We start from the raw sequence: 19,364 nt of genomic DNA on the forward strand, positions 1-19,364 counted from the left end.
GCCCCTATTCCGGTAGCCTTTGCAGAAGTTTGCAGTTTCCCTTTGATGAATTATTAACATTTTTACACAATTCAAACTGTCTCAGGAACTCACCTAGTTCATCTTCTTTCATTTTCTTGGAAAAATTAGTTTGGATCAAATGTATGCTTTACACGCAGATCCGTTGCCATAGCAACCGAGTAACAACAAATCCGATAGCTGACAGAGCAGGCACTGCGTTAAGTATCAGGATTTAACACCAAAAACGCAAACATTTCCCACACAAAGAACATAATATTCAGTCCGTAACAGTTTTTTCTGAGTCGCCATCGTTGGCTAGCAGGGAGCGGGATCTCGCTCGCGTGAGGCTCGTTTGAATACTGAATGCTGATTGGCTGTTTACTAGCGGCTGGGGGTTTTCAGCCATAGACATATATTATGTCTATAGTTTCAGCTGCAGCCTGACCGCAGACTGACAGGTCTAATTTCGTCGGATTCACGGAAAGCGGTCGGAGGATGCCGAGCGGAGAGAATTTTTGGAAGCCACGTATGATTGCGGTAGCGCGAAGACAGAAGGTTTGGAACTGAACTTTTGATGATAAATGCGACTTAAATCAGAACATGGCAACGTTAGATTTAGAAAGAAGTGACTATAATAGTATGGATTGTAGTGACGAGGAAGGAAGGAGTAGAGTGGGAGATGGTGGGGAAGGGTGGTAAGAAGCAGCGAGCTACTGAAAGAAAGAGGAAAAAGGGAAAATGAGGAAAGTACTGAAGACACCAATAGTGAAGGCATTCAGGAAAGAGCAAAAGAATCAAAACAATCCAACTCTGAACATTATAGTAAGATTTGATGAAGGAGAAGGAGTTAAGAAAATCTGTGCAAATTTAATGTGTCACTTCTACTTTATAATTCAGACTAATGAATGGTGTGTTCAGGTTAGTAACTTGGGGTTGTAGTTTAGCAATGGCAGTGAACAAAGTCATTCGGTTCGTGTTGGCCACGCTTCCAAATATTGAGCAAATAAAGTCGTAACAAGAGGAATGTTTAATAGATTTTATTGCTGGCAAAGATATCGTGGCCCTACTCCCCTTAGTGTTGTTTACAGCGTACGCAAATTCCATTAAGCTACACACACGTCATGGCCAAACATTAGCGACTGGGTAAAATTTACAACTTCAACAAAGTAGCAATAGTTTCTCAATAGTCGAGAGTCCAGACCCTCTGGATGAAGCGAGGCCTAGAACAAGGGGCTGGTTTTTACCAGGCTACCAATTATCCAAACTAAGACTCGTGAATCATGATCCTGTAGGAAAACAAAATCAACTAGATAAAGGACATGAGTTGTACATTTTAAAATGGTAAAACTGAAAAAAAAATTGCTATAAATGAATTTTTCCTAATCAAAAAATATCTAAGGACAGAAAGATATTTTAGATTTAATGCATGTTTTATAGTCACCCTCAATCACTGGATGAGATAAAAGATGAACACCTTGCTAGGTGTTCATTAGCCACCTGGAGTGATAACCAGACCTCTGAAACTACTTTGGGAGAATTTGATGTTTTGTTGGGGAACAAAAAAAATGCTTAAGATTGAAAATAGGCCAATAACAATAAATGTTAAACTGCTTACTTGCAAAGACATTTTGTACCTCAGTTGAGCAACCATGTGCTACATAAAAACAGAACCATGGCAATATCAGTGTTGGAAATCCTTGCAGACATAAGCATTAGTGGTTGTTTTTGGATGAGAAGCTTCCCTTTGAAATGTAGAGTTAGGGTAAAGTACCACAAAATTGCACTCTTTACAGAAAATGTTAAAGAAATAATAAAAAAAACTAACAGATTTATAATACAATTTTAGAATTTTTTGAGTTGTAAAATAAAGAGTAATATATCTATATCAAGCAGCAAAAACATTTGTCCTCAAGATGGACAGAAGATTGAGAAAATAAGCTGTAATAAATGTTTATCATCCTGTAGCCAAAGGCAGGCAAGGATGTAGATTTCTGAAATATTTTACTCACAGGATGAAGGGAGAGAACTGGGAAAGGAGATGTGTTGTTTAAGTATCACAGATGAAGATTGAGACCTTCTTCCTTTCTTTTTCTGAGTTACTACTGACCTAGTATGACCACCCATCCCAACCCTTCCTCCCTTACTCACCCCAAATGTGCACATACTCACATTCGCATCATCAGAAATAAAAAAATGACATTCACCATAATAAACATGTATGATCATAGCTTGTGACAGATTAGGATCCAGTACCCCATGGTAGTTTTTTACTTAAGAAACTTGTGCTGCTCAGAGACATATATTTATATATAGACTTATATACTTCTTTCCTCTATTTAGGGAAACTATTTAAGAAAAAAATATGATATTAAAGACGTGATTTCCTCCAGGAACAACAAAAAAGGTAATGCAAATGAGATTTTTTTTTTCTGTTGAAATATTGCCCTTAAAAAATCAAATAAAGTGGTGGGGATCCTAACTCATAATGTTAAAGTTTTTCACTTAATTTTGAGTAGTTGTCTTTTTTTCATAAAGTGGTAAAAACATGCACATTTTCTGACGAAGAGAAATAAAGAAATTAAGGAAATAGGGTGACAAAGCCAAGAAGACACGGGGAGCTGTCGCTTTAAGAAACTGAAGAACTGAGCACGAGAAGTTAAGCCTGGTCCTCCTGGACAGAGTGACACCAGTCTTCAGTACCCGTCCTCCCCGGAAGAGGCCGGAACGCCGACCACATGTAAGTTTGTACAGATAAATCATCCAACACATCAGCATTGTTACACAACAGCAAACACACACCCACACAGACACACAACATGGATAGAAATTAGATGTTACCAAAATATAAAAAAAACATGACAGGATAAAGCAAGCTAACAACATGAATTGCAACATGGACCATTGACACTAGTCGTGCATGGGCTGTCCTTTAAGGGTTCCTTTAGGCTTGTGTAGTGGAAAAAGAATTGTTTAGTATTGAAAACCCATCACCTCCTGAAAACATTAAAGGTGCAGGGCTTAAAGTTCAGAATCCTGTTTTAGTTTCACAGGTTGAGGACTCAAACATGTCCCGAAATGACTTTAAGTCAGAAACTGTTTTCCTGTGCCAGAATCTGTAGGAAGACTAGAATCCCCTTGGTGTGTATGTCATTATCATTATACACTCATCAGGTTTTCAGATGAGAGTATAAGTTGTAATGCCCAGATGGCATCAGGAGGCTGGGCCTGTAACAGGACAAAAAAAATTTAGTGTGCTTTTCCATGAGGGTAGAGATGGAGTCTTTGCCCCAAATATGTTGAAAAACTCTGGAACTAGGTTTGACTCCTATAAAGAACTAGCATTATGTGCCTAGATCAGCTCATTCCTCACTGTATTCAGTTTGATCTAAATTATGCAATCCATAATGTGACGTGCAATTCCATAATCCAGACTGAGCTTCCAAAATGAATCCGTCTCCCAGATCTGGACTGGTCCAACATCCCACCAAGCACTCTCTGAAACCAAAGCTGAAAGAATATGAGAAAAAAAAAGAACAGCTATGATGTGTTGAACTGCCATCAGCCACCCACTGATGTGAATCAGAAGAAGCACCTCCAGCAACTCCCTATGTTTGCAGCTGGAAGCACATACTGAACTCCCGGTGCCCCAGAATACCTATTGGTGTGTTAAATGAGGGGGTCAGGGGGCAGCGTGTGTTGTATCTGCTGGGGCTGCAGAGGGGGGGGCAGCTGCAGGGGCAGAAGAGCCTCCACCATGTTGTGGCAATGTGGTGGGGGTGTTCCCTCGTTGCTGGAGCTCTCGGCCACGTCACCCCCATGGAAGAAATAGTCGCTCTGCACGATGAATGTCTCGATGACGGCCTGGTTGAGCTTCGTGGTGGACAGTGTGTCCCTGTTCTCAAAGTCAGGACGCATGAGGGTGGGCCAGAAGCAGATGGACAGGTTGTCGGCTGTCATCAGGGTGGTCTTGCTATGCTGGCTCACCCTGACCAGGGAACAAATCCACATAACACAACCGTTAGAATAAACATGTACGAGCCATCAGATTTTATACACAAATAATTGCTGCTAGTACCAAATGTATGAGTGTGACAGTGGGACACAGGAAACGGTCCAACAAGAATTCAAAGCTAAGTAATAATGATCCAATAAGAAGAAAACTGCACTAAACTTAACAGCAGAAGTCGTGCAGAATAATGTTCATGTCTATGTTAATTAAATAATAAGAAACATATCTGGGATCTAGACAAGTGTTTCTCAACCCTGGTCCTCACCGCCCCCCTGCTCTGCATGTTTTAGATGTGCCTCTATTCCAGAACAGCTGATTCAAATGATTGCATGACCATCAAGTATTGCAGAAGCCTGTTAATGACCCAGAGATACAATTCAGGTGTGTGGCAGAATAGAAATACCTAAAACATGCAGGACAGGGGGGCGGTGAGGACCAGGGTTGAGAAACACTGTTCTAGGAGATTCTAGAGGTGTTCCTGTGTCACCCTGAAGTGAGAGAAGTCACTGGAAGCTCATCATTTATGGAATCAGAAAGATTTTTGCCTGTCAAATGTCACCAATTTTGATTGAGATTGCACATGTGTGGCTTACATAATTTCTTTTCCACACAATATATAACACAATATATTTTAATTTATTTTCAGATACATAATTTCTTTTTGCAAATGAATTAACACAAAGCTTTAAACTTTTACAGCCACAATCATTAATCATATTAACCAATTGTTGAAATAATCTTCTGCTAATTTAGAAATCAAAATCGATAAACAGACTTGCAAAGTTTTAGAACAACCTGGTTCAAATTCAGTAAAAAATCTATTATGTTTTGCTGTCCAATTATAAATCACTAAATAATCAATCCTCACTGTATTGATTGATGCAGCAGAAAGAGCACGAGCGTTTTACATAATATTAAAAGGATTTTTAGCTTCACTTTGGTGGAAATGATCAAGGCTTCACTTAAATGGATCCTGTTGTTGTACTTTGGGAAATAAAATATTTATTTTCCTATTGAAAATACAGGAACTGAATTATTTTTATTTGCTTTTTCTTGGGCTGCACAGTGGCAGCCCAACCCTGGTGTAAAGTGTCAAAGATAACCATTGACACTTTACACAAGAGGGCAAGTCATAAAATCTCAGTCCTTTGCAGGGCAACATAAAGACCTGTGTTGCCCTGCGAAGGACAACACAGGTCTTTGTTGTCCTTCGCAGGGCAACACCTAAGGAGAATTTAGAGACCAATCAACCTAACAGTCATGTTTTTGGACTGTGGGAAGAAGATGGAGTACCTGGAGAGAACCCACGCATGCACAAAGAATCCAAGACCTTCTTGCTGCAAGGCATCAACATTACCACCCACCAACAGGTCACCAATAGTTCTGATACCTAACTCTTTCCCTTCCACTTTAGATTCAGGTTACATAACCTGAATCTAAAGTGGAAGGGACAAATGAGGGATTCTTTGCTATTGGTAATAAGATGGATATAGACTCATTGCCAAATTGGGATTTTATCTGTTTCCAAATACGTATAGTACTGTGGATGATACAGTTATTGTTATATGCCGAGGTGTCTATAGTTGTTGGTGACAAAATAAGAGCACCAATTTCATGAGGGCTGCAGTCAGTCTTCCTTTTCCATTATGATTGCCTTGGATTGTGTAAAATTGCGATCTAGCCAAATTGTAATAGTGCGAAGCACACAAGAGTAATAGTAAAATAAAAAGTTTGGGAGGGCCAGTCCGCCCTTCAATTTTGCCTTGCAAAGGTGAGTTTTACTAATTCGGTGCATTTTATAGTCCCATAGAAATGGAATGATTATAGAGTCAAGTTTCTTTAAAAAAAATTCTTAGGTAAAAAGATAGGAATATTTTGAAACAGGTAAAGGATCTGAAGGAGAAAGAAAATGGAAAATGGAGCCAGATAAAAACTTCCCCAAGGTCGCCATCAGGGGGCAGCAAAGTAGGAGGAAAAGACCAAAGTTGAACCTTCAGCAGCTTACTGGCTTTCTGCTAAAAATCAAGCATTGACGTTCAGTTACAACCAGGACACCTCTGGGACATGTTCAGAGGATGTTGATGCCGATTCTGCTGATGTAATCACTGATGATGTGATTAAGATACAAGACACAGACCAGTTGACTTGTTTAGATTCACACCTGGTGCTAAAGTTCCATACGGAGGATCTCTATGAAATGTAGATGCATAAAAATCAAACTTAGTCTAATTTGTGGTCTTTAATCTGAGCTTGCTTCTTAAGAGCATGTTATTGTTTGCATCTCTTGATTTCTTTGTGTGTTTCTCACTGTGTGAAGCTTTTCTTACCTGTTCAGATGTGTCATTATGTATTTGAAGATCTGGTAGTTTATGGGAGGAAACTTCTTCACAATCTCTCGCAACACCTCTAGCCGCTCAATGTAGTCCATGAGTTCTAACAGACACACACACACACAATCATGCATGCACGCACGCACGCACGCACGCACGGAAACTGACATTTTACAAACAGCTTGTTTGTGTGTGTAGATATAAGTATAATCTTATACTTATATCTTAAGTATACTTAAGTATAATTTATTCATTAAAGAGTGAAATACTTATGGCGTTTATTTAATTAATATTTTGATGCATCTGCATCTCACAAATAAAACAAAAATAAGTTTCCAAGAAAAATGCTACATATTAAAAGCATATTTTAATGTATATATTTTCAGATATTAATTTTTTTATAACTATTTTTCTAACTTTAAAGGGGACATATCATGCGTGCAAAATCCACTTTTTTAGCTCTTAAAGGGATCCAGGATTAGTTGAAAATGTTGGCCTAAATGCCACACTACAACACTGTTGGCTTTAAGAGCGCAGTGGGAGAGAGCCGAAAATGTTGTGTTCTCAACATTTTCCTCCAGAAGTCATTTGTACAAGCAAAACTAATGAAGGCTTGAACAGGTGAGTGTTACCTTCACAAGCTAAAAACAAATGTCATGTGGCCAGTTTTTATCCACAAAGCGCCTATGACAGAACAACCCGGCTTGAGAGTGAAAAATGTCTCAAGAAACAGACAGACATCACTGGAAGGTCTTTGGAATGCTAAAGGAGTTCTGTGGCAGTAGTATCAGTGACACTACTGCTGCCTCGTTTACGTCCAGACCAAGACCAGATCCTAAGCAACTGTTACCAGGCCGGACACAGAACTACAGACACTGGAAAAAACATCGGAGAAGCAGTGCTGGGAACTCTTTTAAATGCTAATGGGGCTAGAATACCGGTATTAAATGTAAAACCACAACAGACACCGGACGAAGACCAAACCCTAAACATTTTGACTTGTTTACTTGCAATCTTGGCAAAACTGAACTTGGACTACAAAATTGCTGCAAGGAAAATAAGTGTTGGATTTACAAAACTGAATAGCCATGACCTCATTTAGCAAATCCACAGCAAATACGGTGACATCATAGATAAGAAAAAGATTAAAGTGAAAAATTAAGAAACTGAAAAATATAACCCAAAATGAGTATAAAGATATCTACACAGAACTGGGAGAGAATATTTTTTTTTTTGCACTCCTTGGCACTCAAAGTATGCAAAAAATGTATAAAAAAGGATTCATAATTAGTTGTAACAATAGACTTAATCTGTGTCCGGTCCGGTAACAGCTGTTCAGTTCTAGTGTTGATTAGTGCACACAATTTCTTACATCCTCCCACAGCATCACAGCCTCTTCAAAATGTCTGGTTAAATTTTATTTTTCTTGGGAATTTACCCAAGAAAAATCAGTGGTCAGTATGTGTTGAGCACATACTGACCTCTTCCAGTATCAAGAGGGATTCCCCAAAATTCTGTTACAGGGAGGCATCAGTTTCCTCTCTCTATGGAAACAATGAATACAGCAAAGCAATTAGCTCCAAATGACGCTAAAAAGACAGCAAAGCTTACTTTAGACATACATTTTGTGTTGATCCTGAGGCCCTGGCTGTTGTGAAATATTTTGATTTAAAACCAGCAACAGATTTCATAGGAAATAAATGAATAATTAGTTAATACAGATTACAAGACTGACTTGGGAATATCAGCTAATTATATTTAGAATTTACTGAAATAACATTTTTAACTAACAGTTTTATTTGAAACAGGAAATTGAAATGCGAGATGTTTTTTTTTAAACAATAGTTGTCTCAGCAGACAACTATTGTCTTTTTTTTCCTGTTTTTTTTTGTTATTTCCTTTGTTTCTCTGATCAGTCCACTGCAGTATCTGTTCAGCTGATACTTTTTTTTCTTTGGTTTACTTATTAAACGGACAGAAACAAAGACCAGCATCTCCATGATCATTTTTGAAGCTCCTGTCTCTACATTGGGCATTGATTTGATAGTAGCATTGAGGCTTCTGCTTCTGTTAGTAGTGTGTGCTAGCTATTAGCTGCCTTCTTGAGGATATAACTGTACTGCGTGTTTTGAAATTAATTATCGCGTTTTGTTTTTGAAATTTTTGCCTTGGGGAATACATGCAAGTGCATTCAGTGACGTCCTTGATGCTCCATTAGCTAACTCCTTAATTATGTTTTGGCTTTGTTTACTTCATTCATACCGTGGTAGCTTTAATATTTTAAAAGGTATCTGGCATGCATGGATACTATAGTTAAACTACGGTCCATATTGTAGGCAGTTGGTATGGATCCACTTTTATACACCATAAGTGAATCATTTACATGGAAAAAGGAAGGATTTAAAAGCATGATATATCCACTTTAATCTCACCATTTGAAAGACAAAAGTCTGAATTCTGAGATTTAGCTCAGAAATGTTTATTTTGTTTGTTTTTTTCAGTGACATAAACAGAAGTGTTGATTTAAGTGTTTAAGTATATATTAAAACATATACTTAAATATGTAAACATATACTTAAAAAAGTATATGTTTTAATATACTTGTACATTAAAACATGACAAGTATAATCCTTATTTGATTTATCCATTTTAGGATCACATATATTGGAAAACTGATGCAGAGCAAGCTTTTCACTTTGCCTCATGTTAACAGGAATAGAGTTTGGTTTAATCCAAGAGCTGCTGCATTTCACAACTTTACAAACAATGAAGTAGTGTGATTTTTTTTTCACACTCTGGATTTCTGAATGTTTGTTGAACTTTAAACATCCAATAAAAAGCTTGACCTTCAGGTTTCTACCTTCTAAACCTTAAGAGAGAAGTCAGAAATGTAGTAGGCAGAAATGTCTGTTGTTAATGGAGTACTGGTGGTTCTTACTTGCAGCTTCCACCAGCTCTGGGTGCAGGCTGTAGGGGATCAGAGGGTCAGGCAGGTCAGCAAAGAAAGCCTTCAGCGCTCCAGCAACAGCATTCACTGCCAGGTCCATCTCTCCAAAATCAATGCTGTGATCTGCACAGAGAAACATGACACAGCAGCAGAGAAGGTTTATTCTTTGCAACACAACATGGAGAAGTGCCTTGTCCAGAAAAGGCTTTACTGTATCTATCGACTTAAGGAGGTGTAAGCCAGACATTCAAGGCGATCATAATAAATGGGGAAAGGGTTAGGGCTCACTAAAATATGACAATAGAAGATTGAAAAAACATTGCCTGGTCTGATGAGTCTCTATTTCTGCTGCGACATTCGGATGGTAGGGTCAGAATTTGGCATCAACAACATGAAGGCATGGATCCATCCTGCCTTGTATCAACAGTTCAGGCTGGTGGTGGTGCAATGGTGTGGGTGATATTTTCCTGGCACACTTTGGGCCCATTAGTACCAACTGAGCATCATGTCAATGTCACAGTCTACCTGAGTATTGTTGCTGACCATCTCCATCCCTTTATGACCACAGTGTACCCATTCTCTGATGGCTATTTCCAGAAGGACAACGAGCCATGTCATAAAGCACGAATCATCTCAGACTGGTTTCTTGAACACGACAATAAGTTCACTGTACTCGAATGGCCTTCACAGTCACCAGATCTCAATCCAATAGGGAATGGGAAATTTGTATCATGGATGTGCAGCCGACAAATCTGCAGCATCTGTGTGATGCTATCATGTCAATATGGACCAGACTCTGAGGAATGCTTACAGTACCTTGATGAATCTATGCCACGAAGGATTAAGGCGGTTCTGAAGGCAATATGGGGTTCAACCTGGTACTAGAAAGGTGTACCTGATAAAAGCAGACATTCTTACTTTTGTATAATATTTAAATCAAACTTTTAATAGACAAAAATAAATAATATATTGTTGCATAATATCTTTAATCTTCAGCCAGATGCTGGATGGCATCCCCTCTGTCTATTGACTGAGAGGATGGACTCACCTGTCTGTCATGTCTGTCCCCCTCTCTGTTTCATAATAGTATGATCCCATATCTTCACACGTGATTGGCCACAGGCACATGCAGAGAAGGAGAGGAGGAGTATTGAGCCTATTTTTCTTTATCTGTGTGTCAGGAAGCCTGGTTGTCCCACTCAACAATATATTTATCTAAATATAACAATTTAGATTTAAATTAGTCTAACTGCCTTTGGTCTAATAATGACTGAACAGATTCTAAGTGCCTCTGCCTCCATGTTTTGTTTTGTTTTGTAATTTGCAAATTTTATTGAAAATTATTTTCCATACAAGTGTTCATCCAAACTTTTTTGTTTTTTTTATAAATGTTCTACATTGCCAAGAGAAGCTGCACATGCATTCTGTACCTGCATTGGACAAAACAATTTTGCTATTCTGTATATTACCCAATCTACCCATACACTTACTAATTAAAACGAAAAAAGAAAAGAAAAATTCAAAATCCAGTTTTCTTGTCTGTTGTTCTCTTCCAGGTCATGCCAATTTGAAATCTCTTCTCACTGAAAATGAACTGTAAGCAAACTATTTACAGTCTGTAGCACCATAGAATACCCCAAACCAACAGTATTATTCAACAAAGTCTGATCTTCATGGTGAAATAAAACCCTGCTGTGTCTTTTCCACATTGCCTCCAACATTTTGTATCTTGGTATTTTCTTTGTGCTGGTGTAATGAAATATCTTACAATATTCTCCCAGCCAAACTCTCTCCACGAAAGGGAAAAATATGTTTTCCGTTGTTACCCATATATGTCCTCCCAGCTCTCCTGTGACAGTCCACAGTGAGCCTCTTTTTCCCATCTTACTTTTATGCATGTTGTATTGCTTTTCTTCAAATTTTCCAATCCTGTGCACAATTTAGAAATTATTTTCTTCCCCACCTTCGATTCATTTGCTGAAATAAACATCGTAACTAAGTGAGTTGAGATTCCAACTCAATCGTCGTATGTTTCGGACTATAAGCCGCTATTTTTTTCCTACACTTTGAACCATGCGGCTTATAGCCCGGTGCAGCTTTTCTGTGGATTTTTCATCAACCACCAGAGGGCTCTTTAGCAGAAAGTGAATCATTGGAAGTCAAAATTAGAAATCAAAGAAGAAAGTGTTGATTTTCATTTTGAACAAGTCATGCTAGCAGGAGGCACGATGGAAAAATGTTTTGTGCAAGCGTATGTTTTCCACGCTCCTTCAACCTTCCTTCGGGGAAGAGGGGGATGGGGGGGGCGATTTATGTTTTTTCGCATCCACCTGAATAATGTGTAGTTGCGCCACTGGGGCTATTGATCTGGCAGTACAGATTGGTAGCTGCTGCACGTCAGCTTGGCGTGAACGAATCCATGGTTTGGCGTTGGACACGCAGGGCTGCGTCCTTAATAGGAGATTAAGGCCCTCTGCTGCGTCCTTGTGGAAAACCGAGAGCGGCAGAGATACCAGTGGTTTATAGCCCGGAGTGGCTTAAACATGTACGTTTGTTATGGACCTTTTTTAAAAAAAAAAAAAAAAACTTTGTGGGTGTGTGTTATAGTGAGGTGCGCTCTATAAATATGGTAAATTTATCTTTTTATTTTATTTTATTTTTTCAAAATATCTTTATAGAAATTTTTGCAGTTTAGACAAATAGCTTGAACATTCTGCATGGCAGCAGTAGAAGTGGTACTGTTCAGGCCAAAATAAAATACAAACAGAAATCAACAAAATGCCTCTCACCATCCTGGTTCTAATGCAGCCCATCACATATTCCACATATCATCTTTATATTGAGATATTAAATTCAACAGTGTATGTCCTCTAATAGAATTGCCTTTGGGAACTCCAGCTAACATGTTCTTCAGTCACTTGTACCGTCTTCTGGGATGTTCAGATCTTTGACATACTTAATGAAGGGATTCCAGATGAACTCAAACAGATCCTGTTTGCCCTTTAATACATATGTAATCTATTCCAGAGGGAGGACAGATCCATTTCCATATTTGACTTGTTATTGAAGCCCATCGGTCATTTGACAGGTTAAAATTCACACCCTTGACTGATGCACATGGGCAGACATTATAGACTTTACGCAAAAAGTTAATCACAGAGGCAACTAAAATCAATTAATAATTTTTAAAAATCCTTTCTGAATATCATCTCATGGACACTGAACTAAATGCGTCTTGCTGACCAGGAGCTGACAGCGTGTTGAAGAGTTATGGACATGAAGCTTTGGAGCGCATCTGGTTCAGAAGCTAATTAAAAACCTTTGGTTGAAATGGCGCCTTTAATTTCAGTCTCCATTACAGACCAGAGAAAACTAAAGATAATACAATGTTGTATTAATCCATTTATAGTCTAAACAGAGAAGCCGGCAGTTCATCTCGAGGAAATAAATAAAGGTGCAAAAGTTAATTAGACCATAACACGCGCAGTGCGCGGCACAACTAATGCGGACGCGGCTGCGAAGGATTAAACTTAACTCACTCTGCGGTTTTAATAAATGGAGCTGGAAGACGATACCCTACCGCGTCCAGAAGAAGAGCGGCGCTCAGGAGGAGCGTGGCAGAGTAAGATCTGTCCGTTTCGGGGAAGCAAAACCACGCAAAAAAATTTAAAAATAAATGAATAAAAAAAAATCCTCGTAAAAGTGCAAGTCCGGACCGCGCACAGGGAAAAAAAAGTTCAATTGATCGGTCCAACTGACCGATGAACTAGCGCAGAGTTCTATGCAGATGCGAGGAGGACTACAGATAAATTAATTATTAACACACAACTGAACAATTTTAGAAAGTTCACTAATGAACTTGTGACTAACAAAAGAACTTCCAAGAGTGGGGTCTCCATTTTGACCCTTTTTGAGCCATGATGGAAAACCTGCCCGAAAAGGTTTCCTCTCCCTGCCAGAGGGAGTAGGCCTGTTACATTCAGCTTTGTTCATATTTACTCCACTGCTCTAAAGTTCACAAAAAAGGGGAAGATGCCCTGACCCCAGTGAAAAAATTCCCTCAGGAAAAAATTCTGTTAACTTGACCCGAGTGATCATTCACTAAACCCCTTGTTTCTCCCCTCAAACTTGAATAGACCCATTCAAAAAAAACTAAAAGATCTTAAATACCTCTTTTAAAAGGCAGTGGTCCTTAAATCTTACCTTGACTTCTCTTAAAACAATGCAGTCATTCTTTGTATCCTTTTACTGTATCTCTGGGTGTCTGTCCTTTCTTGGCCCCGATGGTCTTCCAAGTTAGGCATCTGATATTCTCCAAGCTGTTCTCCACTGACCTGGTCACCGCCACCTGCAGCCTTCACTCCGCCATGTCTTTGGTCGCTTCCTCAGCCATGTTGTAGTGCGCTGAGGAAGTGCGCGTTTCTACGAGGCATCTCCCTCGTAGAAACACGCGCAGGCTCGCCGGGAATGGCATCTGGAACCATATGTTCTTCCCCCACAGAACTCTTTTCACTTCCACTACTCCTTTCGTTTCTACAGCACCTCCGGGGCATAGTCATGATCCAGAAAAACTTTCTTCCCCTCCTACATGAATCCCTTCTTCTGCTATGCCTTCTTTATAATCTCTTCTTTCACTCTGAAGCTCATAAATTTTGCCACTATAGATCTTGATGGTGAATCCGGGATGCAGATCTAAAGCCTGATGAGTTCTAGATCTGGAAGGGAAAAGACGGCTTCTGATCCAGTTTCTCTCTCAAAAGGTTCTCTATGTAACGGATCCTTTTTGCATTCTGCTGGTTTTATTGATTGATCAGGCTGTGACATGGTTTGTCTTTAAAAGGATGGTTTCTCGATTTATTCTGACGAGAACAACATATAGAAAATAACTGTGTAATAGGTTGCCTGCTCCAAGTCCTCTCCCGCAGGACAACATGACAAAAGGCGGCAGGGACCATGTCTCACAACTTTCAAATATGCAAAATAAACCTTTTGTATACAACATATCTGATGAGAACAAACAGAAAACAACCATTTTAAAGGCTCCCCGCTCCAAGTCTTACACAAAACAAAAGTACATAAAAAATTTTACTTAATAGATCTATAAATAAACTGAATGTATTTAGATGAAAAATAAACAGCACACACCTCTCCCACAGGACAACATGACAAAAGGTTAAAACAATGACAAAGTTGTTTCAGTCAGATAAGGAGCAAGACAAATAATAAAAAAAGACATTTTCTGTAATTATAACATAAGAGAAATACAACCAGGTTACATCTATAAATTCCGTCATTGATCTGGTGCTATGGATTAACTGGTGGCTAAATTAACTGGTTGAAACCTATGCACACCGCAGATGTTTCGAAATTGTAGGTGGCTGTGTCGATGCCTGCTGAAAAATGCTACTTGTGCGACAAAACTATTTGCAAAACTTTACTATAAATCCCATTTGACACATACATGTTTAATGTCACATGTGGAAATTATGTTTCAAACCAACTTTCTACAGAGCAGCATTCAGTGTTCTTCGAAAACACTGCATTTGAGCATAACCAGATCAATGAGTAGCTTTTCTCTCTTGCTCTTGGTGAAGGCGGACGCTTTTTTCCTCTGCTCCCTCCCTGCCCATGCCTGCCCTGCTTGCTCTGTTTTTGTCCTGTCTTTTTCTATATTTTTGGAGCCCTTCTTTGCACATCATCCAAATCTACAAATTATGGATCTGGTCAACCGATCTCTCAATGCAATTGATCAAATTTCCGACGAGAAGTCTGGGCACAGGAGAGCCCTCTTGTCCTGCAGGGACACACCCAGTGGGATTCACCCTGGATTTATTCATAATGACAGGATTTCTGCTGTTTGGAGCTTGTGGATTCCTGGATTATCGACAAATTTGTGACGGACTTGGCTGAACTAGCAAACACTCAGACTGTTGGTGTGGACAGAGACGAGGACTGAGATGTATTGGAGAGACTTTAGGGAAGATTGAAATGTATAAACTTCCCGACCTAAGACATTCTGTTTATGAATTGGCTTTCCCCGTGTGGCCTTGGAAGGGTTGCATATCTCTAATCTCCTTGAAGATATGTAAACACAACGCTCCTTCCCACCTCACCACCTCCAGTTTCCATGGAGCTGTGGAGCTGAGCGCTCCTATGGACATCATTCCTCGATAACAAACACCTCTGTCGGACTATGCCAGGGACCACAGCCACCTGGCTTCATGGCCTTTTGATGTCACCGCATTCACTCATGTCTTTGTTTTGCCCCTTTGTTTTGTCTGAATGTTGCCATCTGCCCTAATGTGACCGTTCCTCTTTTCCTTTGGTTTGTTATTTTGTTTGTATTTCCTTTTAACTCATGTAGAGCACTTTGAATTGCCTTGTTGCTGAAAATGTGCTATATAAATAAAATTACCTTACCTTACCTTACCACAATCCCATTCACATTCAGGTTGACCAGAATAAATTAATTCCAACTCATCAATAGCCGGTGTTCTGTCAGATCAGCATACGCTGTCAGATCGTCATAAGCTTAGCACGAACTCACGGCTATATCTGTCAGAGACGTCATTACCATATGATTTTATTTAATCAGCAACATAGAATCATGACGTAGATCGTCATACACTTTGCAGCTGTATGGCATCCTGACTTAGCGGTTAAATAGGTTAATGAGTTTTACACGGACGTGTGTTGTAGTTGACTGCAGCTGCAGTTAGGCCCTGCTTTAAATACACTTTGAAACCACGACAACGCATGTATATCTATCTAGCTATCATTGAAAACAATTTAATGACTTATTTTTGTCATAACTTGTTGCGTATGCTGAACTGACAACTCCTCTGAAGGTTGGACTTCTTAATGCTCATGCACAGGCATGCATATTCACTGCATGCATGCTATTCTGACAGCATATGGTAATCTGATAGAACATCGCAATGTAAACCTAAGTGGCTAGTTTCTGCTTTTTGTAACCAGCACTGATCAGAAAAACATAGGAATTGGCTCCCAAGTACCTGTAGTGTGAGTTGCTCAACACTTCTAGCCGAGTGTGTGTTGTTGGCTCAGATCCTGTAAAGCAACCGCACTTCCTGAACGTTTTTTAAGCGATACTACCCACAGGAAATGTCACTAAACAATGAGGTAGGTGTCATCATATTTAATAAAATTTAAATCACATTCCTGATGGTATTGCTTGTGGTGTTTATGTGTACAAATAGAGAGGAATATAAAGTAATCTCGATAAGTTGTACTGCAAAAACATGTCATCTAAATGATATAAAGTTAACAGCCAATGTTATAGTTGGTGGTGATATCCAAATTGAGAAGTCAGAATTATAACAAGTTCCTACATTGTAATATCAGATAGACTATGAGCCATATCTACAGTATTTGTCCGTGTGTTCTCTACTGGAGAACAGTTTACAGGCTGTTGACAAGGGGAAATAAACTTAAAAACAAAACGAGCCCCATTAAGACTTGAATTAACTGGTGACAGTCAAACAGGGTCCTCAACCCAGATGTTCGTAAAAAATTAGGTGACTGTGTCGTTTCCTGATCAAAACGCGACAAACGGATATGAAAATGTCTCTACTTTCTCTAAGATCTCTTCAAAACATAATAATTCTTTGTATATGAAGGAATATTGAAGAATATATTGAAAGATCACTAACATATATCACACTTCAAGAGACTGTACTAAACAATCAGAATTTGTACTATCGCCCCAGCATTGTTAGAGTACTGACGATTATTTTACGTTTTCTCAGTCTTATATTGATTGACAAGTTCTGCAAACTTATCAATAAATGTAAACAGTTCTGATATCATGCAAACTAATTCATTGCTCATTTAATGGAAGCCACATTATTTCGTTTGCACCTTAAGACATCTCTGGGCTGGAGACGCAAAGCTGTGCAACTTGTTAATCTGACAATATTCTTACAATTAAAGTTTGTCTGGCAAACCTGTCAAAAAATATTACCTCCAAAACATTGGCAGCAAGTGAATATTATTTTTTAGACAATAAAATAAACTGGCCTAAAAAGTGAATCAGAAGAAAGTGCTAACTAAACTCGTACCAGCGGTCCCTGAGTTCCGAGTACTCCGAGTACTCCGAGTACTCGGTTCATGAATCAAGGGGGGAGTTCATTTAAAATCAGTGTTGAAGTCGTAAGCATCACCTGTATAAACGGTAGAGAGGCTGATGTCGACAGGAACAGGCTGGAAATGAACCTTACTGGGTTTATCTTTGACTGTTTTCTGCAGCTTCTCAAGTTCCTCTGTTTCATGCAGCTCCTCTGTTTCTCCAGGCTAGCCAAATTGCTGCCGCAGTTGATGAACCTGGTAACTTTTCAGATGTTCTTCGTTAACGTGACATAAATAGGTTATAATGATTTTCATTCAGTCAGGACTTTACGCTGACTCTAGCCACATGCGTCACAGGTAGATTCTAGAAAAGCATTGATTAATGCCTCGTTTTAAAATTAGTTAACTGGACTTGTAGCCATTATTTTGTGCCCAGGTGGCTGGACACCAAACGGCACCCATCTAACAGACACTTAGCGCTTTAAGATTAACTGGTGACACTTTCATAGTCTCCATTTGAGTGAAGACTTTAACCCATTCCTGATGTAAAAGTATACAAGACAATTGTTTTACATTGTCTCTTATGGTTGAGTATTAGGATCACTTCATGGGAAAATAAAGATCTTTAATTAAATTATGAGAAAAAATATCAATGATAAGGAAGAAATGACAGATCTGCAGTACCCATGTCTATGAACTAAAAAATAAGCTATAACATGTTACAAAAACAGTGTTTAAAATTTCGCTACTGTTTCTGTGAATATCTATTTGAAATATACAATATGAGGGAGATGCACATTAAATGCACAACAATACCAGTTTAGACTTTGAGCAACTTGCTAAAACTGTATTGTGTAACATTAAATCATGCTTGGCTGCAACTGTATCCATGGCAGCTCTTTTTCTATTCAGTGTTTGTAGCTTGTAGCTCCGCTCCTGCTACTAGTAGCTTCACCATCAGTTCAGCGTTAAACCAGCTAATGACGTTGCTGTGATTCACTTTGTCTGGTATTTTTGAACATATGTTTTGGCAGTTCTGTGATCATGTCAAAGCAGCAACTTGTATTATTTTTTTTATTTCTGTTTGAAGGCTGTCCCCTTCCATGGAAGGAAAACAGAAAATCGCTCTTATAAACATGTAATTACTAAAATCATGATACCCTGACTTTGTATCCCTCTGAAAAATGAACCCATTTAAATAAAGAAAACCCTCCATGGTGATACCACGATAGAGAGCGTTCATTTTATAGCAGTAACACCGGAGCTGCACGTGGTCCGGTATGAAACGGGTGTGATAGAACAACACAGCACTTTTAAATTTCAATAATCAGAATACCGAAATTGTTTCCGTTGTTTTGAAAGGTTTTTGTCAGTCTGCCTTTTCCCCATCGATACGTTTCCCGACTGCCCTGCACCTTAGGGGGTTAAAAATAATAATTAAAAAAATTAATTAATTTTTAATAATTAATTTATGCACATCGCGTAAAACTGAAACAGGAGAAGCGGGACATAAAACGGAGCGTCGAACTAGATGTGAATTATGGCATAAAAACAGAGAATCCGACGCTGAACAGTGAAAAATCAACACATGATGTGAAACATGACAATTAGGTGGCGCAGCAGGTGATGAGGGAAGATTAATGATGGTGAGTGACAATAAATGATAAGTGATGCCCCTCCTGAAAGCTCTAGTTTGCACAATAAATGCCATGTGGGTGAAATTTTATGGATGATACTCTGATGTCTCATTTTCCTGAAGGCAGCATAGAGCTGCACCACCAGAAACAGACAGAAACACTGAAGAGAAGAAGAGTTATGATTAATGTAGTTACAGTTCTATCCATGTTTTAATGTTGCAGAGCTCAGTCGTTTTCCAAATGGATCAATGTTTAAACTGGCATGTTGTTCATCTTTTATCTGGTCATTTTGTGGAATATTTAACAACTAGAAAATGGCACAAAACAAGAATATTTTTCCACTCTGATTGGCT

General features: G+C 38.9%; 1 protein-coding gene across 3 annotated transcripts in view; it reads right to left on the bottom strand.

The window, feature by feature from the left end:
• Window positions 1-1,022: 1,022 nt before the first annotated feature.
• The window catches only part of arhgap5 (Rho GTPase activating protein 5), a 111,140-nt gene continuing 92,798 nt past the window's right edge, over window positions 1,023-19,364 (bottom strand). For all 3 annotated transcript variants that reach the window (XM_007541131.2, XM_016665494.1, XM_016665495.1), the window contains 3 exons: window positions 9,278-9,409; window positions 6,337-6,442; window positions 1,023-3,985 (listed from right to left, as the gene is read on the bottom strand). In XM_007541131.2, the coding sequence (XP_007541193.1) occupies window positions 3,667-3,985; window positions 6,337-6,442; window positions 9,278-9,409 (557 nt within the window). In that variant the 3' untranslated portion in view covers window positions 1,023-3,666. The remainder of the gene's footprint in view (window positions 3,986-6,336; window positions 6,443-9,277; window positions 9,410-19,364) is intronic.

Source organism: Poecilia formosa, unplaced genomic scaffold, assembly GCF_000485575.1.
Source record: "Poecilia formosa unplaced genomic scaffold, Poecilia_formosa-5.1.2 Scaffold591, whole genome shotgun sequence".
Lineage (NCBI taxonomy): Eukaryota > Metazoa > Chordata > Actinopteri > Cyprinodontiformes > Poeciliidae > Poecilia > Poecilia formosa.